Source organism: Myotis myotis, unplaced genomic scaffold, assembly GCF_014108235.1.
Source record: "Myotis myotis isolate mMyoMyo1 unplaced genomic scaffold, mMyoMyo1.p scaffold_m19_p_2, whole genome shotgun sequence".
Taxonomy (NCBI): Eukaryota; Metazoa; Chordata; class Mammalia; order Chiroptera; family Vespertilionidae; genus Myotis; species Myotis myotis.
Window position 1 is genome coordinate 164,088,305 of NW_023416324.1, and position 22,191 is coordinate 164,110,495.

A 22,191-nucleotide genomic window follows, 5' to 3' on the forward strand; every position below is an offset into this window, starting at 1 on the left:
TAAAATTCATATGGAAATGCAAAGAAACCAAAATAGCCAAAACAAACTTTAAAAATTGGAGGACTTATGACTTTTAATCTGAAAACTTACTACAAAGTTACTGTAATCAAGAATACATGGTACTGACATAAGAATCTATATGAATAAAAGGCTAATATGTTAAGTATCCTTCCAACTGGTTGCTATGACACACACTGACCACCAGGGGGCAGACGCTCAATGCAGGAGATGCCATGATGCACACTGGCTATTTATAAAGCAACTGCACTGCAGACCTGGCGCCGACAAAGCAACACTTGGTTTCCCCCAAGTGGGACACAGGCCCCACCACCACACTGGAGCAACAGCCCACCAAATCACAGCCAATGCTGTCGAGACGCCAGGGCACAAAATGTGGCCCACAGCCCAGCTCAGCCTGGAAACGGTCGCTGTGGGCACCGGGTAATGACATCACGTAGCAATACCTGGCTTCTTCTCCCTAGCAACTAGCCTCCTTGGAGTTTCTTCAGCCCAGGAACACGACTTGCTTAATAGCCAAGTGCAAACATTTTTTATTTTAACCAAATGTCTGTGAAGTGTTTTCCTGTGCCTCATTTCATTTGATTCTCACAGAAGTCCTGGAGTAGGTAGATAGGAGACTTGGTGGAATCCTATTTTCTTTTCATTAGCCGGAAAATAGAGATTTAAAAACATGACCCGACTGAAAAGAAGTAAGAAATGCTGGGCCTTGAAAATGACTTCAGGTTTTCTCACTGCACAGAATATGGTCAAACACTGTTGCAGTTAAATATTTCACCCTTTGTTCTCCTTGCATGATCTACAATAATAATCTGCTTTGAGTTGGTATTTATTGCTGTGCTGCTGACAATTACCTAAAAGAGAAGTTGGGGTGCTTCACTGGGCTGGAAAAAGTTTAGCTACATCAGAAAGCAGGTCTAATTAAGTAAGTTTATTATATATATATACTAGAGGCCCGGTGCGCAAAAATTTGTGCACTCGGGGGCAAGTGGGGGTCCCTCAGACCGGCCTGTGCCCTCTCGCAGTCTGGGACCCCTTGGGAGATAACACCCTGCTGGCTTAGGCCTGCTCCCGGGTGGCAGAGGGCAGGCCCAATCCCTAGGTGTAGCCCCTGGTTGGGCTCAGAGCAGGGCCGATTGGGGAGTTGGGGCGTCGCCCCTGTCATGCACAGAGCAGGACGGATTGGGAGGTTGCGATGCCACCCTCAGTCACGCTCAGGGTAGGGCCGATTGGGGGTTGGGGCACCGTCCCCTGTCACACTAAAGGCAGGGTCGATGGGGAGGGTGCGGTGCCACCCTGTCAAGCACAGAGCAGGGCCAACCAGGGGGTTCGGGTGCTGCCCCCTGTCACGCACAGAGCAGGGCCCATCAGGGGGGTTGGGGCTCCGTACCCTGTCCTGCACAGAGCAGGGCCCATCAGGGGGTTGGGGAGCTCCCCCCTGTCACACACAGAGCAGGGCCCATCAGGGGGTTGAGGAGCTCCCCCGTCACTCACAGAGTAGGGCCGATAGGGGAGTTGGGGCACCGCCCCCTGTCACACACAGAGCAGGGTGGTTCAGGGGGTTGGGGCGCTGCCTTCTATCACCCACAGAGCAGGGCCAATCATGGGGTTGGGGTGCCGCCACTGTCACACTCAGGGCAGGGCCGATGGGGAGGTTATGGCTCTACCCCATCACACACAGAGCAGGGCCCGTCAGCGGGGGTGGGGTGGGGGGGTGTTGGGGCGCCACACCCTGTCACACACAGAGCAGGGCTGATCAGGGGGTTTGGGCGCTGCCTCCTGTCACGCTGATCCCAGTGCTGGGAGGCCTCATGGCTCCGCTGATCCCGGTGCTGGGAGGCATATTACCCTTTTACTATATAGCACAGAGGCCTGGTGCACGGGTGGGGGCCGGCTGGTTTGCCCTGAAGGGTGTCCTGGATCAGGGTGGGGGTCCCGACTGGGGTGCCTGGCCAGCCTGGGTGATGGGATGATGGCTGTTTGCAGCTGGTCACACATCCTTCAGGTTGGGGGTCCCCACTGGGGTGCCGGGCCAGTCTGGGTGAGGGGCTGAGGGCTGTTTTCAGGCTGTTGGGTAACTGAAGCTCCCAACCGCTCCATTTTTTTTAATTTTATTTTATTCTGGGCCAGCTTTAGCTCTGAGGCTCCTGCTCTTAGGCCTCCGCTGCTGAAAGTAGGTATCTGGTTTGTTTCGGTTCTATAATCGAAACAATGTATAACTCCAGCTCTGAGATTCCAGCTCGCTGAAAGCAGGTTTCTGGGGTTTTGTTTAGCTTCTATATTTGTTACAATGTTTCAAACTGCCAGCTCAGAGGCCGGCAAGGCAGGCGGGGAACGTTGGAGTCTGCCGTCACTGAAGCAAGCAAGCCTCATTCATGTTCGCTTTAAGCTGCCTGACTGCCGGCCGCCATCTTAGCTAGCAGTTAATTTGCATATCTCGCTGATTAGCCAATGGGAAGGGTAGCGGTCGTATGCCAATGACCATGTTTCTCTTTTATTAGATAGGATACACACACACACACACACATATACACACACATACATACATACACACACATATACATATACATACACACACACACATATCTCCTATCTAATAAAAGAGTAATATGCAAGTTAACCGTCACTCCGTCACAAAGATCGCGGGCCACGGAGCTGGAGCAAGCAGGAGGCTTGGGTTGCCCCCGGCGATGGAGGAAGCCAAGCTTTCCGCCTGCCCTGACCGGACCTGGGCTCCACTCAAGGCTACAAAGTTTCAATTATAGAAGATAAATAAATCCCAGAAAACAAGAAAAAAAGGAGAGGCTGGAGCTTGGGTTGATAGGGGGCGAGGCCAACCTGAAAATGGCCATCAGCCCCTCACCCATGTTGACCAGGCATCTCAGCAGGACCCCCACCCTCACCTGGGACACCCTTCAGGGCAAAAAAGGTGACCCCCACCTGTGCACCAGGCCTTTATCCTATATAATAAAAGGGTAATATGCAAATTGACCCTAACAGCAGAACGACTGGGAATGACTGATCACTATGACACACACTGACCACCAGGGGGCAGACGCTCAATGCAGGAGCTGCCCCCTGGTGGTCAGTGCGCTCCCACAGGGGGAGCTCTGCTCAGCCACAAGCCAGGCTGATGGCTGCCAGCACAGTACTGCTGGCGGGAGGCTCTCCTACCTCCTCAGCAGTGCTAAGGATGTTTGACTGCAGCTTAGGCCTACTCCCCGCTGGCAAGTGGACAACCCCCAAGGCTCCCGGGCTGCCAGAGGGATGTCTGACTGCAAGCTTAGGCCCGACCCACGGAGGGATCAGGCCTAAGCCAGCAGGTTGACATCCCCCGAGGGGTCCCAGACTGCAAAAGGGCAGAGGCCGGGCTGAGGCACAAATTTTTGTGTGCCGGGCCTCTAATTATATATAATAGAAGAGAAACATGGTAATTGGTGTACAACCGCTACACTTCCCATTGGCTAATCAGCGAGATATGCAAATTAACTGTCAGCCAAGATGGCGGCCGGCAGCCAGGCAGCTTGAAACTAACATGAGGTTTGCTTGCTTCAGTGACGGAGGAGTCCAATGTTCCCCGCCTGACTTGCCGGCCTCTCAGCTGCAACTCTAAGCAACTATGTTGCAAATGTAGAAGCTAAACAAAACCCCAGAAACCTGCTTTACTCAGGTGCTTCTGCCAGCTGGACCGCAACATTGTATCAAATACAGATGGTAAACAAAGGCCAGAAACCTGTTTTCAGCAGCCGAGGCCTCTGAGCTAATGCTGGCCCAGAATAAAAAAAAAAAAAAAGAAAAAAAGGAGTGGTTGAGAGCTTCAGTCACCCGTCAGCCTGAAAACGTCCCTCAGCCCCTCAGCCAGACTGGCCAGGCACCCCAGTGGGGACTCCCACCCTGATCCAGGACACCCTTCAGGGCAAACCAGCCAGCCCCCACCCGTGCACCAGGCCTCTATTCTATATAGTAAAAGGGTAATATGCCTCCTGGCACCGGGATCAGCGTGACAGGGGGCAGCACCCAAACCCCCTGATCACCCTGTGGCTCTGTGTGTGACAGGGTGCAGCGCCCTAACCCCCTGATCGGCCCTGCTCTGTGGGTGATAGAGGGCGGTGCCCCCACCCCCCCACCCCCACGGGCCCTGCTCTGTGTGTGACGGGGTAGAGCCATAACCTCCCAATCGGCCCTGCCCTGAGTGTGACAGTGGCGGTGCCCCAACCCCCTGATTGGCCCTGCTCTGTGGGTGATAGAGGGCGGTGCCCCAACCCCCTGATCCGCCCTGCTCTGTGTGTGACAGGGGGCGGTGCCCCAACCCTCCTGATGGGCCCTGCTCTGTGAGTGACAGTGGGGAGCTCCTCAACCCCCTGATCTGCCCTGCTCTGTGTGTGACAGGGTACGGAGCCCCAACCCTCCTGATGGGCCCTGCTCTGTGCATGACAGGGGACAGCGCCCCAACCCCCTGATCCGCCCTGCTCTGTGCGTGACGGGGTGGCACCGCAACTTCCCTATCAACCCTGCCTTGAGTGTGACAGGGGACGGTGCCCCAACCCCCCAATCGGCCGTACCCTAAGCGTGACTGTGGGTGGCATTGAAACCTCCCAATCTGCCCTGCTCTGTGCATGACAGGGAGCGGTGCCCCAACTCCCCAATCGGCCCTGCTCTGAGCCCGACCAGGGGCTGCACCTAGGGATTGGGCCTGCCCTCTGCCACCCGGGAGCAGGCCTAAGCCAGCAGGCTGTTATCTCCCGAGGGGTCCCAGACTGCGAGAGGGCACAGGTTGGGCTGAGGGACCCCCCCTCTCCCCCCCGAGTGCACAAATTTTTGTGCACCGGGCCTCTAGTTATATATATATTTATATACACACACACACACACACACACACACACACACACACACACACACACACTGGTATATGAATAGGTGAATATACAGATATGAAGTTTGTGCTTCAAAGGATTTATGAAATGTGAAAAGACAATCCACAGGAGAAAATCTGTGCAATTATATATCTGATAAAGGACTTACATTTAGTATACAGAGCTCTTACAACTTACTAATAAAAGACTATAATCCAATTAAAAATGGGTAAAGAATCTGAATAGACATTCCTCCAAAGATGATATAAAAATATCCAATAAGCACATGAAAAGATGCTCAACGTTGGTCATTAAATATATGAAAATCAAAGCTACAATGAGGTATCATTTCATACCCACTAGGAGGGCTATAATAAAGTCCAAAACATTGTTGATGAAGAATAGTAAGATTGGTGATATGTGAAGAAACTGAAACCCTCATATAATGCTGGTGGGAATGTAAATGGTGAAACTGGAATGGAAGACAGGTGGTTCCTCAAAACCCTAAATATGTAATTATCATACAATGCAGCAATTCTACCACTGGGAAATGAAAGCAGGGTCTCAAATTCAACACAAGAAAGAATAAACCAAATGTGGTATATACATATAATGGAATATTATTTAGCCACGAAAAGAAACAAAGTTCTGATATATACTGTAAGATGGATGAACCCTGAAAACACTATTTGAGTCAAAGAAGCCAGGCACAAAGGCCACATACTATATGATTCTACTGATAGGAATGGCCCAGAATAGACAAGTCCATAGGGACAGAAAGTAGATTAGTGGTTATCAGGTGCTGAGGGAAGAGCAGAGTGGGGAGTCATTGCTAATGAGTACAGGGTTTCTTTATAGGGTGGTAAAATGTTCTGGAATTAGAAAGTGGTGGTGATGGTACAATATTGGAATAACCTAAAAACCACTGAGTTATACACTTTAAAAAGGTATATTTTGTGGTATGTGAATATCTCAACATATATTTTTTCAAGGTGAAAAGGTAGAAAAAGGCGATCTTTAGATAGAAATGCAAATTAAACCAATGAGTCAATACATTTTAAACATGTTAACAAAAGCTATAAAAGTTTATTAACACATTGTGCTTGTGACAATATGAAGCAAAAACAGGTACCTTTTGTTGAAGTATAATGGATAATAGAACTCAATGAAGTGCAATTTCTCAATAATGATCAAATCTAAAAATTGACATACTCCTTGAGCAATCTATGCATATGAGTATGTTCTGATTTTATACTCACATATATATACAAAATATCTCTACAAAAATTATCAGAAGGGCATTGGTTTTACATGGTAAAAGTATAGAAATAACACATATATGCATGCATTTGCAGAGAATGTTTATAGAAGGATATAGATGATACTACTAACACTTTCTGCCTTAGTCCAGGTGAACTGGAAGATTGGAAGCAGGGGTGGAAGAAAGAATTACTTTTCACCAGATAACTTTTGGTATCTTTTGAATTCTGCACAATGTACATGCACTGCCTGTTCAATTAATTACTTAATTTAGGGAAGTTTAGTGACTATAGACAAGAAAAGTTATGGTTCTACGGTAGCAGCCATAATTTTTCTTATATTTATTCATCAATATATAGCTAGTATTAAGTGATCAAGGAATTAACAAAGGAATAACAAATAAGTTTAAAACCATTTTGTAATACATTTTAAATTTCAGGATTAAATACTTGTTTCTTAAAAGCTTAAGGTTGTTTTACCCAAACAAAACACATGTTTTCTGCCTACATAAGCAAGTGCTATGGAGAACACTGTGTTCTTTAAGAAAGATAAAGTAGCACACTCTGGCAAATCTTGCTTGAGGAATTAGAATTTATCTTATTTCTTTATGTCCAGAAAAGGGTTAACATATCAGGCCTACGGCGGCTATCTCTAGAAGGGTCTTAGCAGGTATTTGGGAAATTAATTTTGGGTGTGTTCACACCATTCCATAACTGAAACGGTAATAATTTACTATGGCTAGAGTTTATAGAGATAATACAGTTTATGCTGAATACCTGCTTTCCCGTTCTGGGAGCCTGGAAATTTGGTATGTGCTGGACAGAGGGTGCCTAGGTGACCAACCTGCAATAAAAAACTTCGCACTGAGTCTACAATGAGTTTCCCAGGGAGGAAACACTTCACACATAGTGCTGTACTTTTATTGCTAGGGAAAAGAGTGTTCTGTGTGACACCTCATGGAGGAAGAAAGTATAAGGAAATCTAAACATGGGATCCTCTAGACCAGCGGTTCTCAACCTGTGGGTCGCGACCCCTTTGGCAGTCGAACGACCCTTTCACAGGGGTCGCCTAAGACCATCCTGCATATCAGATATTTACATTACGATTCATAACAGTAGCAACATTACAGTTATGAAGTAGCAACGAAAATAATTTTATGGTTGGCTCACAACATGAGGAACTGTATTTAAAGGGCCAGAAGGTTGACAACCACTGTTCTAGACATACTGTCTTATAACTTGACATGCAGAGCCCAACTTACTACATAGCTGTACTAAATCTTATGCTGAGTCTTGTGAATCAGTGAATCTCCCAAAGTGAGTAGTGAGTGTTCTTGGAGACCCTCAACATACCTTGCTTAGCAAGAATAATATTTTTTTAAATGCTATGTCATACAAACTGGAAATCATATAACTTTTGGCTACTTAGTATGCTTATTTGCTTTTAATTTGTTGACATTTCCCCTACAATACATATGTATTTTCTTTGTTGATATTGTTTTCTCTGTTAATTATTTTATATTAATCTTTCAGTTAAAAGGGTTTTAAAAGTAAAAAATATTTAATCACCGACTTAGCCCATAAGCAAAACATAAGTCAACAAAGAGAACAAGTGAAGAAGAAAGAAATGTGAAGAAGAAAATATTGACAAATGTACAAACAAAATTCTGCTTAAGTACTCTACATCAATGTGAAAGATAATATTGACTAAAAAGAAGTATAGAAGAGCATGTCTGTTTATTTTAAATATTATTTGAGGTTTTTCCAAAATCCCGTTATCTGATACATCCATATTCATATGAATACAAAAAAATAAAGCCAAATAGAATGTTTTATAGTATAGCCTGAAATAAACTACAGTTCAAAAATAAGAGCAAAGGATTTTTACAGCTTATGAAATTATGTATCATTTAATTTTAAAAACGCACAGGCACTACTTCTACTTAAACATCTCCAAAGACATTTTCCTTTGGGGTGAAAAATGTTAGATCAGATTCTGATGTTCTGGCTAATTATCTTAAGGAAACAGGGCTTTTTAACAAAGTAAATTTAGAGAAAAGTAGCAATCAATTTAAAGTTATATAGTTATAACTATTTTAATATATGAATACACACATAAACCTGGTTACTAAATATTTAGTTATTCAATTAAACTTCTAAAATGACTCTGAAAGGCATTGTGTTAGTGACCACTGATCAGAAATAGCCTTTGGTGAAAGTTAATCATTTTAATTTAAAAATAAAACCATAAATTTCAACACTTCTGCTTTGCGTAAGTATGAGGAAAAGAAACAACCAAAAAAGGACAGTGTGGCTTCATTTACTTTCACAACTGTAGGTCAGTGATAGAATATTATAAGTAAAATATGTAAGAGAAAGTAATGCTGTCATCTTCATCTCTAAAGAAAACGGAACAGGGAAAGCAGAATTATTTGATGTCGGGATGAGTTGGAACTTACATAAGTCGACGTTTCCAAACTATCTGTGTTGACCAGTACTGGAGGAGGATTTGCCTTAAAGAAAGAATTGTAATGTGTTAGCTTAACAGGAAAATTGAACACATTAAATATTAACGTTCACAAATGTTAGAAGCGTATGACAGATTTGCTATTTCTTCAATTATAGTTTTATATGAGCTTTGCATATGTTAAACAATGTACCCAGTTTCCAGCAACAAATGAAAATAGGTATAAGCGATAAAAATAGATTTTCTTTTAGGAAATAAATTATTTCCGCTCAAACAGATAATTTCTAAGGTTTGCAAAAAAGTTCACCAGCCTCATCAAAAAATCCACAAGTATTCTTCAGTATAATAAACTATTCTTCCTGAATTGCTTAGAAGTCATTAGCTTTTCTGTTCTCAAGGATTCCATGAAGATTTCAATGACTGTATCACCCAGAAAGAAAAAAATTCTTTCCCACAATGAATTGTGTTTGAACATGAAAAAAAGTCTACCACACAAAGAAATCAATCACATACTTTTAGAAAACTGGAACCAGAATGGTAATGTAAAAGCCCCAATTATTTTCAGCCCCAATTATTGCTTTCCAACTGTTATTCTAGACCACTCACACAACAATTACAAAACTTTTTAATCCAAACAACACACACACACACAAAAGCAAACAGACAAAAACACCACAAACAAATAAAAAACAAGCAAAAAACAGAAATACATCTAATTAAGTTTGGATTAAAAAAGTTTGATTTTCTGGTTAAGTTCAAAGTAATTACTATATGGGTGAAATGAAATTTAATGAATAAAGTGTAATTTATGCCAAATGAAAAACACATCAGAATATATCAGAAACATACCAGAAAACTGATGTGATTTCCCTCAAAATCACCATTCTTTTACACATATGGAAGTATAGAAGTAACAAATCAAATGACATTTTCAAAGAAAAAAAAAGATGACTATCCTTTTTTCCCCCAATATTATTTTTTTAATTGTTTTATTGCTTAAAGTATTACAAAGAGTATTACATATGTCTCCTTTTTTTTTTCTCCCCTTAACCTTCCCCTGTCCTCCCCTACCCCCCAGTGTCTTGTGTCCATTGGTTATGCTTATATACATGCATACAAGTCCTTCGGTTGATCTCTTAACCCCCTCCCCTCAACCCTCCCAGGACTTCCCACTGTAGTTTGACAGTCTGTTCGATGTTGCTCTGCCTCTGTATCTATTTGGCTCAGTGGATAGAGCGTCAGCCTGCAGACTGAAGGGTCCCAGGTTCGATTCCGGCCAAGGGCACATGCCTGGGTTGCAGTCTTGATCCCCAGTAGGGGGTGTGCAGGAGGCAGCTGATCAAGGATTCTCTCTCATCATTGATGTTTCTATCTCTCTCTCCCTCTCCCTTCCTCTCTGAAATTAATAAAGAAATATATATTTTTTTAAAAAGATGACTATTCTTTAAGCAACTGTTAGGAATGTTTATAAGTATTAATAGTTCTAATCCAATTAATAAAGAATTATACATAAAAGCTGTATGAAACAAGCATTATATACAAAATAACCATTTTCTTCCAAGTGTATGGGCTTTTCTAAAAAGTAAATATTCAGACTTCAAATGTTTTACATTATTGCCAGCAAAATACTAGATATGGACGATCATATGATAAGATGCTTAAAGACAACACAGTCATTGATAAATAATTATAAAGTATGCATTTGGGGTACATGAAGCAACAGGTTTAAAAGGTGTAGGGAATACTTTATCTATATATATAAAAGCCTAAGCGACCATTACGACCGAACGACTGAATGACTGGTTGATCAGTCGCCATGACACATACTGACCACCAGGGGAAAGATGTTCAATGCAGGAGCTGCCCCCCTGGTGGTCAGTGTGCTCCCACAGCCAACCTCCCATGGCAGGCCAACCTTCCTTGGTCCCTTCCTCCAGCTAGCCAACCTCCTGCAGTCCCTCCCTCTGGCTGGCTGGTGGGCCTCGATTGCTTCAACAGGGACTGTGTGAGAGGGCCCAGACCAGCCCCAATCGCCGGCCAGGCCGAGGGACCCCATCTGTGCAGGAATTTATGCACTAGGCCTCTAGTTATATATATGTAAGCATGACATTAATTTTATGTGGATCCATACCTCTGAATATCATAGTCTGTCTTTGAATGATTCAGTGAAAACCAAATCTCATAAAGATACTATTTATAAGATTGCTGTTTAAGCAAAAATAGTCAATTTATAGACATGAGATTTTATGAATATTTGAACATATTCATTTCTCAATGGCCTACTGAGATACCTCAAATTAATATTTCACTTAATTAAAAAAACTAATAGTACAACTTTACCGCATTTTGTTTAAGCAATTACAGAAGAGGGCATGAAAGAACACAGCTATTTAAAGTTACAAAAGAAGTTACATTCTTAAAAAATTATGGCTGAGGGACCCTTCCTTCCCCGTGCACGAATTTCATGCACTGGGCCCCTAGTAGATTATATAAAAGAATATACCAGTTGATGATTACTGTAGTTGGTGATGAGTATACAAGGGAGTTCACTATTCTACTCTCTCTACATTTGAGTATTTTGGAAAATTTTCATAATAAAAAGTAAAGCAAGAAAAACTACACTGAATCAAGCACTCAGCTATTTGTTGTTAATCCTCATACTGAGGATATTTTTTCCATTGATTTTTAGAGAGAGTGGAAGGGAAGAATGGGGGTGGGGGGAGAGCAGAGAGGCATCAATGTGAGATACATCAATTGTCTGCTTCCTACGCACATTCCTACATAGGCTGGAGAGTGAACCGATAATCCAGGTATGTGCCCTTGACTGGGACTTGAATCTGCAACCCTTAAAGATGTTCTAAGAACTTAAAAGATAAGGTGAACAAAGACAAGAAAATGATGTATGAACAAAATGAAAACAAAAATCTATGAAAGAAAACATAAAGAGAAATCAAAATGAAATTCTGGAGCTGAAAAGTACAATAATTGAAATGAAAAATTCACTAGAGCAACTCAAAGATAGATTTGATTAGGCAGAAGAAAGAATCAGTGGACTTAAAATAATAAAAATTATGTCTGAGAACAGAAAGAAAACACTAAAGAAAAGCGGCCAGCATTTAATAGGCCTGTGGGCCACTATTAAGCAGACCAACATACACACAGTTGGAGTCCCACGAGCAGAGAAAGATCAAAGAGCAGAGAAAAAAATATGAAGAAATAATAGGCAAAACATTTCCAAATCTGATAATAGACCTGAATATAAACATCCAAGAAGCTCAACAAATTCAAGGTAGGATGAACTCAAAGAGATTCATACAAAGATACATTAAGTCAAACTTGAAATACAAAGACAATTTTGAAAGCAGCAAGGAAGAAGTAACTTGCAGACAAAAGATCCTCAATAAGATTATCAACCGCTTTCTCATTAGAAACTTTGAAGGTCAGAAGGCAGTGGCTGATATATTCAGAGCTTAAAAAAAAAAAAAGGCAACCAAGAACCCTATATCTGGCAAAAACTGTCCTTTCAATGTGAGGGAGGAATTAAGACATTCTCAGATAAATAAAAACTGAGGAAGTTAGACCATCCCTGAAAGAAATGCTACAGGGAGTACCATAGGTTGAAATGAAACAACAGCATACAGTAAATCACGGTGTTTGAAGAAGTAAAATCTTTGTAAAATAAATACAAGAGCAATTATAGAAGCTCGCATTAATGTAACTGGTTTATAACATCACTTTTGTTTTTTACATAACTTAAGATATTAATATTTTAATAGTTATATTTAAACTAGTGGTTCATGCACGGGGGGTGGGGTGGGGAGGTTCCCTCAGCCCAGCCTGCACCCTCTCCAATCAGATATCCCTCTCACAATCTAGGACCCCTGGCTGCTAACTGCTCACCTGCCTGCCTGCCTGATTGCCCCTAACCCCTCTGTCTGCCTGCCTGATCACCCCTAACTGCCCTCCCCTGCCAGCCTGTTTGCCCCCAACTGCCCTTCCCCGCTGGCCTGATCTCGCCCCCAACTGCCCTCCCCTGCTGGCCTGATCTCACCCCAACTGCCCTAACCTGCCAACCTGGTTGCTCCCAACTGCCCTCCCCTGCCAGCCTGATATTGCCCCCAACTGCCTTCCCTGCCGGCCTTTTTATCCCCAACTGCTCTTCCCCGCTGGCCTGATCTCGTCCCCAACTGCCCTTCCCTGCCGGCCTGATCTTGCCCCCAACTGCCCTCCCCTGCCTGCCTGATCTCACCCCAAACTGCCCTCCCCTGCTGACCTGATCGCCCCTAATGGCCTCTGCCTCAACTCCCACCACCATGGCTTTGTCCGGAAGGAAGTCGGACATCTGGAAGATGGCCGGTCTACCCGGTCTAATTAGCATATTACCTTTTTATTAGTATAGATAGATTATATAGGATACGATTGCTTAAATGGGGCAGGGGGAAGCCTTTTTCATCAGGAGGAGATGCTCTTGGCAGACAAAAATACATAATCCCTATATCTGGTCTGATAGCCAGCCATATGCACTATACTGAACTTAAGAGACACAATAAATAAATCAGACCTAATAATAATATGAATATACATAACATAACTAAACTGTAAACTTAAAATAATTAAAGTGGTAAATTTTATATGTGTATTTTATCACAATAAAATAATTAGGAAAAATATATGACCTCCATCTAATTATGACTATCAAACAAACACAAATTGAATAATATTCTAGAAAATAGCTAGGCTGTTCTCCTATAAAATGCCACACTCATGAAAGACAGACAGACTATGGAGCTACTCTACGATACATAAGACTAAAAGATCATGAAAACTAACTTTAATGTGTAGCATTGCACTGACCTAAGGACATGTTTTTGTTTTTCCTACAAAAAACATTATTGGGACAACTGGCAAAATACAATTAAGGTCTGTAGATAATCCTGTATAATAAAGGCCAAATATGCTAAGTGTCTAGTCAACCAGTTGGCTGTTCAACCAATAAAAGTGTAATATGCTAATGATATGCTAAGGCCGCTCAACCTCTCACTATGACGTGCACTGACAACCAGGGGGCAGATGCTCCGACCGGTAGGTTAGCTTGCTGCTGGGGTCCAGCCAACAGGACAGAGCGAAACGGGCTAGACATGCCCTCGAGCCTTCCCATGGTTCCTCCCCGTTGGCCAACCTCCCTCATCCCTCCCTGGCCCTGATTGTGCACTGGTGGGGTCCCTCCACCTGGCCTGCGCCCTCTCAGAATCTGCACCCTCTCACAATCTGGGGATGTTGGAGAGCTGGTTTCAGCCCAATCCCGCAGGTCAGGTTGAAGGACCCCACTGGTGCATGAATTTGTGCACCGGGCCTCTAGTCCTATATAATAAAGAGGCAACATGCAAATTGACCCTCACACCCTTGTGTCACAAGATGGCCACCCCCACGTCATCACAAGATGGCAGACACAAGATGGCCACTCCCATGTTGTCACAAGATGGCCGGCAGGGGAGGGCAGTTGGGGGAATCAGGCCGGCAGGGGAGCAGTTAGGTGTCAATCAGTCCAGCAAGCAGTTAGGAGTCAGTAATCCCGGATTGTGAGAGGGATGTCCCAGATTGGAGAGGGTACAGGCTGGGCTGAGGGACACCCCCCAGTGCACGAATTTTGTGCACCGGGACTCTAGCAGTATTATATTACAGTAAACCCTCAATTTTTCAGACCTCAATATAATGAACTTTGGATTTAATGGACAAAATTTCCAATCTGTATGCCAATACCTGTTACTTTTAAAATGCTTTCAACCGTGATTTGCTTATAATTAAATTAACAGGTTATTTTTGCTATTAATTCACTGTTATTTTTAACAAATTTTAGCAAATAGGCCATATGTGGTGCAGGAAGCCACCCACTGCCGATACTATCATGAAAGTGCACCAAGGAATGTGGAAGGCCGATGGACCTTGAGCGCTAGCAGGGCTGACACTATGCACTGACTGTTCATGTTGAGATAGTGGTGACTCAAGGCACCTGATAATCCTTTTTCTGTTTACCAAACTTTACCTTTGATATACTAGTATGCATTGCTAAAGGGCAAATGTGTATTCAAGTAAATAAAAAGTGGACTAGCCAGAGGTCAGTGTGCTCTTCATGAAAGAGACACCACCTGGCCCCCACCCCTTAAAAATTCATATTTCTTGTCTAGTGTTTTCATTTGTGCGTTGGCCCCTCCTTCAGGTCCTGAATCCATCATGCAAGTTGTAGCAATGTGGGGAAAAATGCTGTAGTAATTTCACTGACATAAATAAATATTACTTATCTACAACCACAGTCTACATATTTAAATACAAGAGTCACCACTCATAAGCAATGTTAGGTGAATGATTAGCACGTGCTCATGTGAAGTAATTGGTTCGGTTGTCAAGTGGCGAGTCTTCCTGCAGCAGTTTTAATGCGTGCCGGCTGATTTTCCAACATATGTGAAGCCACACCCCCGCCATGTGCACTAGTTTACTCACAGTGACTGGTGAATACACACATTTACTAGACCTATTCAGTGTAAATTTAAAATTACTGTGCTACATATAGGAAACTTTTCTGTAAAATTAAACTTTTCATACACACTTAATTTCAATTACCCAAACATGTCTATATAAATAAAAACAGGGTAACTAATTTGTCAATTTTTTAACACATGCATTTGGAAAACCTACTTTATTATGTAACAGACTTTTGGCTTTAATGAACATCCCCTCACTCAAATTAGTCCATTATATCGAGGTTTTACTATAATGTCAATCTTCTGATTTAGCTCATTGTACTATGGAAATATTATTGTCCTTAGGAAAAAACATTACATATTATAAAATATTTGTTTTTAAGGGTAAAAGGGGTATGAGTGAAACTTTCTTTTAAATGTTCCACAAAAAATAGTATCAGTTAATTATATAGGAAGAGAAATGATGGAGTAGATGTAGTAAGTAAAAATATAAACTGGGGGATCTGAGTAAAGGTATATGGGACTTCTTTATATTATTCTTGCAACTTTCTGTAAGTTTGAAATGATTTGAAAATAATACAAAAATAAACAAATCCGCAAAACCAAAACAAAACACAAAAATAGAATAAAGGCCCCACAGTCACATATTAGTGTATGGTTAAAAAAAACTCATCAAGGTAATTCAGAGTATGCTAGTCTATTTAAGATTACCAGTAAAATGAAAATATATTAAGTCATGCTTCAGATTATATTAATGGTCAAATCATTTAAGACTCAATACACCAGATGTTTTGTGAAACTTTAACAGTCCAGAAGCAATAGGATACTCTGGATTGGATATATTTCTAATGTAACTACTCTCATGTCATGTGGGAATTAACTTGTCTCTTGCAGATAGTAGGCTCCTAGAAGACAAGGACAATGTTATAGTCATCTTAATATACACAAGATTAGAGTAACAAAAAAACTGAACTAAAAGCAATCCCTCCAAAGCATATGTCTGAGTATGAACAAAGACTTTGATACACACATAAAAAAAATTGCATGAAAGCATTTTCAACAGTACTTTCATTAAATGACAGCTCTTTACAAAACTAGTAGAAACAGAGGTCTAAAACATCTGATTCTAAAGCAGAATATTTACTCTGGGGTGTAAATAAGCCTGCATATTTAATAGGCCAGTATCATAGAAATTATATGATTATATCTCCATTAGGAAGAACAAGCATCTGTTATTCACCTACCATGTGCTCAGTTTCTATGTGGAAAAACTGAGGCTCTGAGCAGCTGAGTAATTTCCCCACCATCACACAGCCAGAAAAGGGTGAGGCCAGGAAATAGTGAATGAGGCCAGAAAGTGAGACGTAGGTGCATTATTAAGCCCTTGCTCTTTCTGCAACTTCAGCAGCCATTGAATATATATTTCTCTGTACCACCCTGTATAATAAGCATGATAATTCCTACTTCAAAGGGCTTTGATAAAATTTAAATGACATGGTATCAATAAAAAAATCACTCTGAAAAGTATAAAAAGTTCTACAAATAACAAAGAACAATTATGATCTGTCTAGCTATCTGTCTGTCTAATTTGCTTGATCCTCAAACTCATTTTGAAGTAGTCAGGGAGGTGTTATTCTCCCATTTTAGTAGATGTAGGTAGTATAACACTCAGAAAGGTTAAGTTACTTGTTTATGAGTCACAAAGGCAGGACTAGATTCTGAATCTTACATCTTCTCCTATGTTTTCCTTAAAAACAATATTTTTATTGATATCAGAGAGGAAGGGAGAAGGCGAAATAGAAACACCAATGATGAGAGAGAATCACTCACTGATCAGCTGCCCAACAGGGCTTGATGGGAAGGCCTCAGGCCATGCCCCCCACCTGGTGGGGATTGAAGGAGGACCTCAGGCCGTGCCCCCCACCCCGATGCCCAGGCTGGGGGACCTCAGGCCATTTTTAATATGATGTGTCTTGGTGTGGGCTTCTTTGGATTCCTCTTGTTTGAATATAATAAAAACAGAAACCACTACAAAATTTTAAAGGATTCTAGAAAACTATTTTAACATCAAAAGATGAATTGAAGTGACGAGAAAGTAAACTTTTAAATCTCCTACTAAAAAAAATAATGGTATTACTGAATTCCAGATACATGGAAAGATGCTACATTATTACAATAATCCTTAGGCCGCTTATTTAGAATTATTTATTTTTAAAAATCTTTATTGTTGAGAGTATTACTAATAGATGTCCTCCTTTACCCCCTCCTCCAAGGAACCCACCCCTCCTTTTACCTGGGTCCCACCCCCTGCCAGGCCTTCACCACTATTGTCTGGGTCCATAGGCAATGCAAATCTCTATAATAAAAGCATAATATGCTAATTAGACCAGACAGCAGAACAACCTTCTGGATGTCCTTTCAGACAAAGCCAGGGCTGCGAGGGCCGAGCCCCTTGCACGAATTTCGTGCATCGGGCTTCTAGTATGCATATAAGTCCTTTGGTTAATCTCTTCCCCACATCCCCTTTTCCCTCTGAGATTCATCAGTCTGTTTCATGTGTCCATGCCTCTGGTTCTATTTTATTCATGTTTATTTTGTTCATTAGATTCCATGTTAATTTATTTTGAGTTTTAGATTCAATTGTTGATAGATACATATTTTTTGCCATTTTATTGTTCATGATTTTGAGTTTTTTTCTTCTCCTTCTTCTTTTACCTCCTCTATTTTACCTCCTTGAACAATTTATGTAACAATGATTTGATGGTGATAAATTCCGTTAGCTTTTTCTTGTCTGTGAAGCTCTTTATCTGACCTTCAATTGTAAATGATAGCTTTGCTGGGTAAAGTAATCTTGGTTGTAGGTTTTTGCTATTCATCACTTTGAATATTTTCTAAAAAATCGTTATTGTTGAGAAGTATCATATATATCCCCTTTTCCCCACATTGATCCATTCTAGCCTGCCCAGAGCCCCCACCCTAAGCCTTCACCATATTTCTTGCCACTCCCTACTGTTGAGAAATCAGCTCAGTCAGATGGGCGCTGCCTTGTAGGTAACTGCTTTTCTCTTGCTGCTTTTAAGATTCTCTATTTGTCTTTAATGCTTGGCATTTTTAATATGATGTGTCTTGGTGTGGGCTTCTTCGGATTCCTCTTGTTTGGGACTCTCTGTGCTTCTTGGACTTGTAAGCCTATTTCACCAGGTAGGGGAAGTTTTCTGTTATTATTTCTTCAAAGAGGTTTTCAATATCTTGCTCTCTCTCTTCTCCTTCGGCACCCCCATAATGCAAATGTTGGTACACTTGAAGTTGTTCCAGAAGCTCCTTACACTACCTTCATATTTTTGATTATTTTTTCTTTTAGCTCTTCTGATTGGGTGTTTTGTGCTTCCTCATACTCCAAATCATTCATTTTATTCTCAGAATCCTCTACTCCACTGTTTAATCCCTGTAAATTATTTTTTATTTTAGTAAGTATATGCTTATGTCTAACTGGCCCTTTTTCATGTCTTTGATGTTCTCACTAAGGTTCTTAAAATTCTCACTAAGATCCATGAAAATCTCACTAAGTCCCTTGAAGCTCTCTCATTAAGATCCATGAGCAACCTTATAAACATTGTTTTGAACTCTGTATCTAGTAGTTTGCTTGCTTCCATTTCATTTAGTTCTGTTTCTGGAGACTTCTTCTGTTCTTTCATTTGTAACCTGTTTCTTTGTCTCCACATTTTGGCTGCTTTCTGGTGTTTGTTTCTGTGTATTCTGTAGAGCTGCTATGTCTCCTGGAATTGGTAGAGTGGCCTTATGTAGTAGGTGTTCTGTTGCGTCCAGTGTTAGGCCACCCAGCAGGAGCTACAGAGTAATCTGCTGATAGCTGCTACTTGTACTGGGTTTGGAAGTGCCCAGGCAATGCCCAGCCCTGAAGGAGGGCAGGCTGGTGCTAGTGCCGGGCCACTTACTGAAAGGTAAGGGGGATGCTGATGACAGCAGCTGCTTGTTTGAGAGTTTTTAGGGAAGTCTGTAGCCTAAGCCAGGACAGGCCATTCATATGCAATAGCTGCTGCAAACAGCTTGGGTGGGGCTGTAAATTGGGTGGGGTGGGGTCTCAGGGAATCACCAGGGGGCAACAAACAATGTGAGACAAGCCAATGACAACTCAGATATGGCTGCTGGTCAGCTCTGTGAGTTGCTGGGAGGTCCCAGCACAGGAACAATGAACCTTGTGAGATCTCCTGTCTGGAAGAAAGCTGCACCTGAATTCCTGCCCTGATGCCAGACAATCCAGTTCCTCCCCATATGTCCCTGGATCCCCGAAAGCCGCTGCCCCAGTGTTGAAGCCCAGAGGGATTGAGTCTGAGTAAGTCTGTGTGCTGTCCTTTTAAGAGGAACTACATGGGTCTCCAGCAGCCTCCATGTCACTCAGTCACAATCCCCACTGTTTTTCACAGCCCAAAGTTATGAGGACTTCTCTTCCCAGCTCTGGAATCCTGGCTGGGGGTCTGGAAGCCCTTGCTTCTCACCTGAGACCTCTGCAGCAGAGCTATCCCTCCTCTCTATTAAACATGCCACACGTGGGTGTTGAATCAATCTGTTCCATGTCTCCACCCCTCCTACCAGTCTCGATGTATTTCTCCTTTACTTCTCTAGTTGTATGACTTCCATTCAGCCAGGTTTCAGGTGGTTTCGAATGATGGTTGCTCTGTATTTTAGTTGTAATTTTGATGTGGTTATGGGAGGTGGCAAGTACCAATGTTTACCCTACACTGCAGTCTTGGTTCTCTCTCTTATTTAGAATTATTAAAGTTTTAGTATAATTCTCCTAGAACCATATTTTATATGATATTCCTATTGATTTTCATTTTTTAGGAGGAAATGCTCATAATCATAGTTGATATTCCATTTCCCCCCACAATGGGGCTTATTTTTACCTAGATTTTATACTATAGGTCATTAATTGTAAAAATACATAAAGATGTACTTATTTACACTTTAAATAAGATTGACATCTTGTACACCTAACATCATTATTATCTATCCTATATAATAAAAGCCTAATATGCTAAGTGGCTGGTCGTCCATTCAACCAATCAAAGCATAATATGCTAATGATATGCTAAGGCCACTCAACCGCTTGCTATGACATGAACTGACCACCAGGGGGCAGACAGTTGACTGGCCGACCAGTCACTATGACGTGCACTGACCACCAGAGGAGAGACATTCCAACCAGTAGGTTAGCTTGCTGCTGGGGTCTGGCTGATAGGGACTGAGTGAGATGGTTTGGACATGGCTTGGAGCCCTCCCGCGGTCCCTCCACGGCTGGCCCACTGCCCGTATACCTTCCTTGCCCCGATCATGCACAGCTGGGGTCCCTCAGCCTGGCCTGCGCCCTCTCACAATCTGTGACCCGCTAGGGGATGTTGGAGAGCCGGTTTCAGCCTAACAGTGGAACAGCTGGTTGCTATTATGTGCACTGACCACCAGAGAGCAGACGCTCAAAGTAGGAGCTGCCCCCTGGTGTCAGTGCACTTGCACAGGGGGAACGCTGCTCAGTCAGAAGCCAGGCTCACGGCTGGCGAGTACAGCAGCAGTGACGGGAGTCTCTCCCGCCTCCACAGCAGCACTAAGGATGTCTGACTGACCGCTTAGGCAGGAGCAGGCCTAAGCGGTCAGTTGGACATTCCCCAAGGGCTCCTGGACTGTGAGTGGGCGCAGGCCAGGCTGAGGGACCCCTCGAGTGCACGAATTTTGTGCACTGGGCCTCTAGTGTATATATGTATATAAAAAGCCAGCGACCATAACGCTGTAACGACTGGTCGCTATGACGCCCACTGTGGCCAGCAAAATGGCCCGATCAGGGGATGGGGACATCCAGCCAACCTCCCGCAGTCCCTCCCCACCGGCTGGCCTGCCCACCCTTTCCCCCTTCCCCGGTCAGCAGGCTCCTGATTGGCCGCCCCACCACGATAGGCCTGTAGCCTCTCCCGCTGGCTGGCCCCGCCCCTGATTGCCTCCCCACCCCATTTGATGACGGGCCAGCAAACCCACCGCCCACAGCCCCTCCCCATGGCCATACTTAATTTTGTTAAAAATTAACAAAATTTCCAAAATCAAAAATATTTTTAAAACTGTTTCACATTTACAAGTACAAGAGACATGATAAATTTAAGCAGGTTCAATATTATGAAGTTCAGAATGTGTCCTATTTCATAGACAAACTAATAAAAAGGCAAATATTGAACCCACTTTATAGCAAATCCTTACAATTTTATTTATAAGATAATTAATTTATATTAATTCCCTAAAAACATCAATTGAAGCCCAAAGTGAATGACCAAATCTAACAAAAAAATAATTAAAACACTTAAAAAAAAGAAACATTAGAAACAAATTAAAATTTATAAATAAAAAAGAAACTAATAAAAACCTGTGGTATGGTGGATAGGATGACAGTATTCTCAGCAGGGACTGGCAGGACAGGGATCACAGGGACAGTGGGAGAAGAGAGAGGTACAGCTTCTGTTGGCTAAAAATCATCAATGACAAAAAATCAGGAAAAATATCAAAATAAAAAGGAATCACATAACAGAAAGTTTGTCATAAATTATAGTTTTCAGAATGAACTGAAAAGTAGGTAAAATATTAATATATTACCTCAATTTGAATGAGAAAATGATTTCCAGAAAGTATTTTTTTCATAATGATATCACAAATATTTTAATTACTCTGTAGTTAAAAAGAGTGACTACTCCTTAGATCAGTGGTTCTCAACCTTCTGGCCCTTTAAATACAATTTCTCATGTTGTGACCCAACCATAAAATAATTTTCGTTGCTACTTCATAACTGTAATGTTGCTATTGTTATGAATTGTAATGTAAATATCTGATATGCAGGATGGTCTTAGGCGACCCCTGTGAAAGGGTTGTTCGACCGCCAAAGGGGTCATGACCCACAGGTTGAGAACCGCTGCCTTAGATGTTTAAATGAAAATAACAAAAGATAACAATTTATAATGCTCCTCCTCAAAGCGACAAGACACTAGCTTCAGAGACAGACTACAAAATATTTTTCTAGCACCCAGAATATATTTGACTACCTTCCTCCTTGTATTTAAAGAATC

The 22,191-nt window shown here is 42.3% G+C and overlaps 1 protein-coding gene across 22 annotated transcripts in view; it reads right to left on the minus strand.

Annotated features, from left to right (window-relative positions):
- The window catches only part of DLG1 (discs large MAGUK scaffold protein 1), a 291,832-nt gene that overhangs the window by 136,198 nt on the left and 133,443 nt on the right, over positions 1-22,191 (minus strand). For 12 of the 22 annotated variants that reach the window (XM_036351764.1, XM_036351763.1, XM_036351771.1 and 9 more), the window contains 2 exons: positions 21,498-21,596; positions 8,590-8,643 (listed from right to left, as the gene is read on the minus strand). The exons of 4 other annotated variants lie outside the window; for them this stretch is intronic. In XM_036351764.1, the coding sequence (XP_036207657.1) occupies positions 8,590-8,643; positions 21,498-21,596 (153 nt within the window). The remainder of the gene's footprint in view (positions 1-8,589; positions 8,644-21,497; positions 21,597-22,191) is intronic. 6 more of the 22 variants (XM_036351782.1, XM_036351770.1, XM_036351775.1 and 3 more) reach the window with 2 other exon arrangements.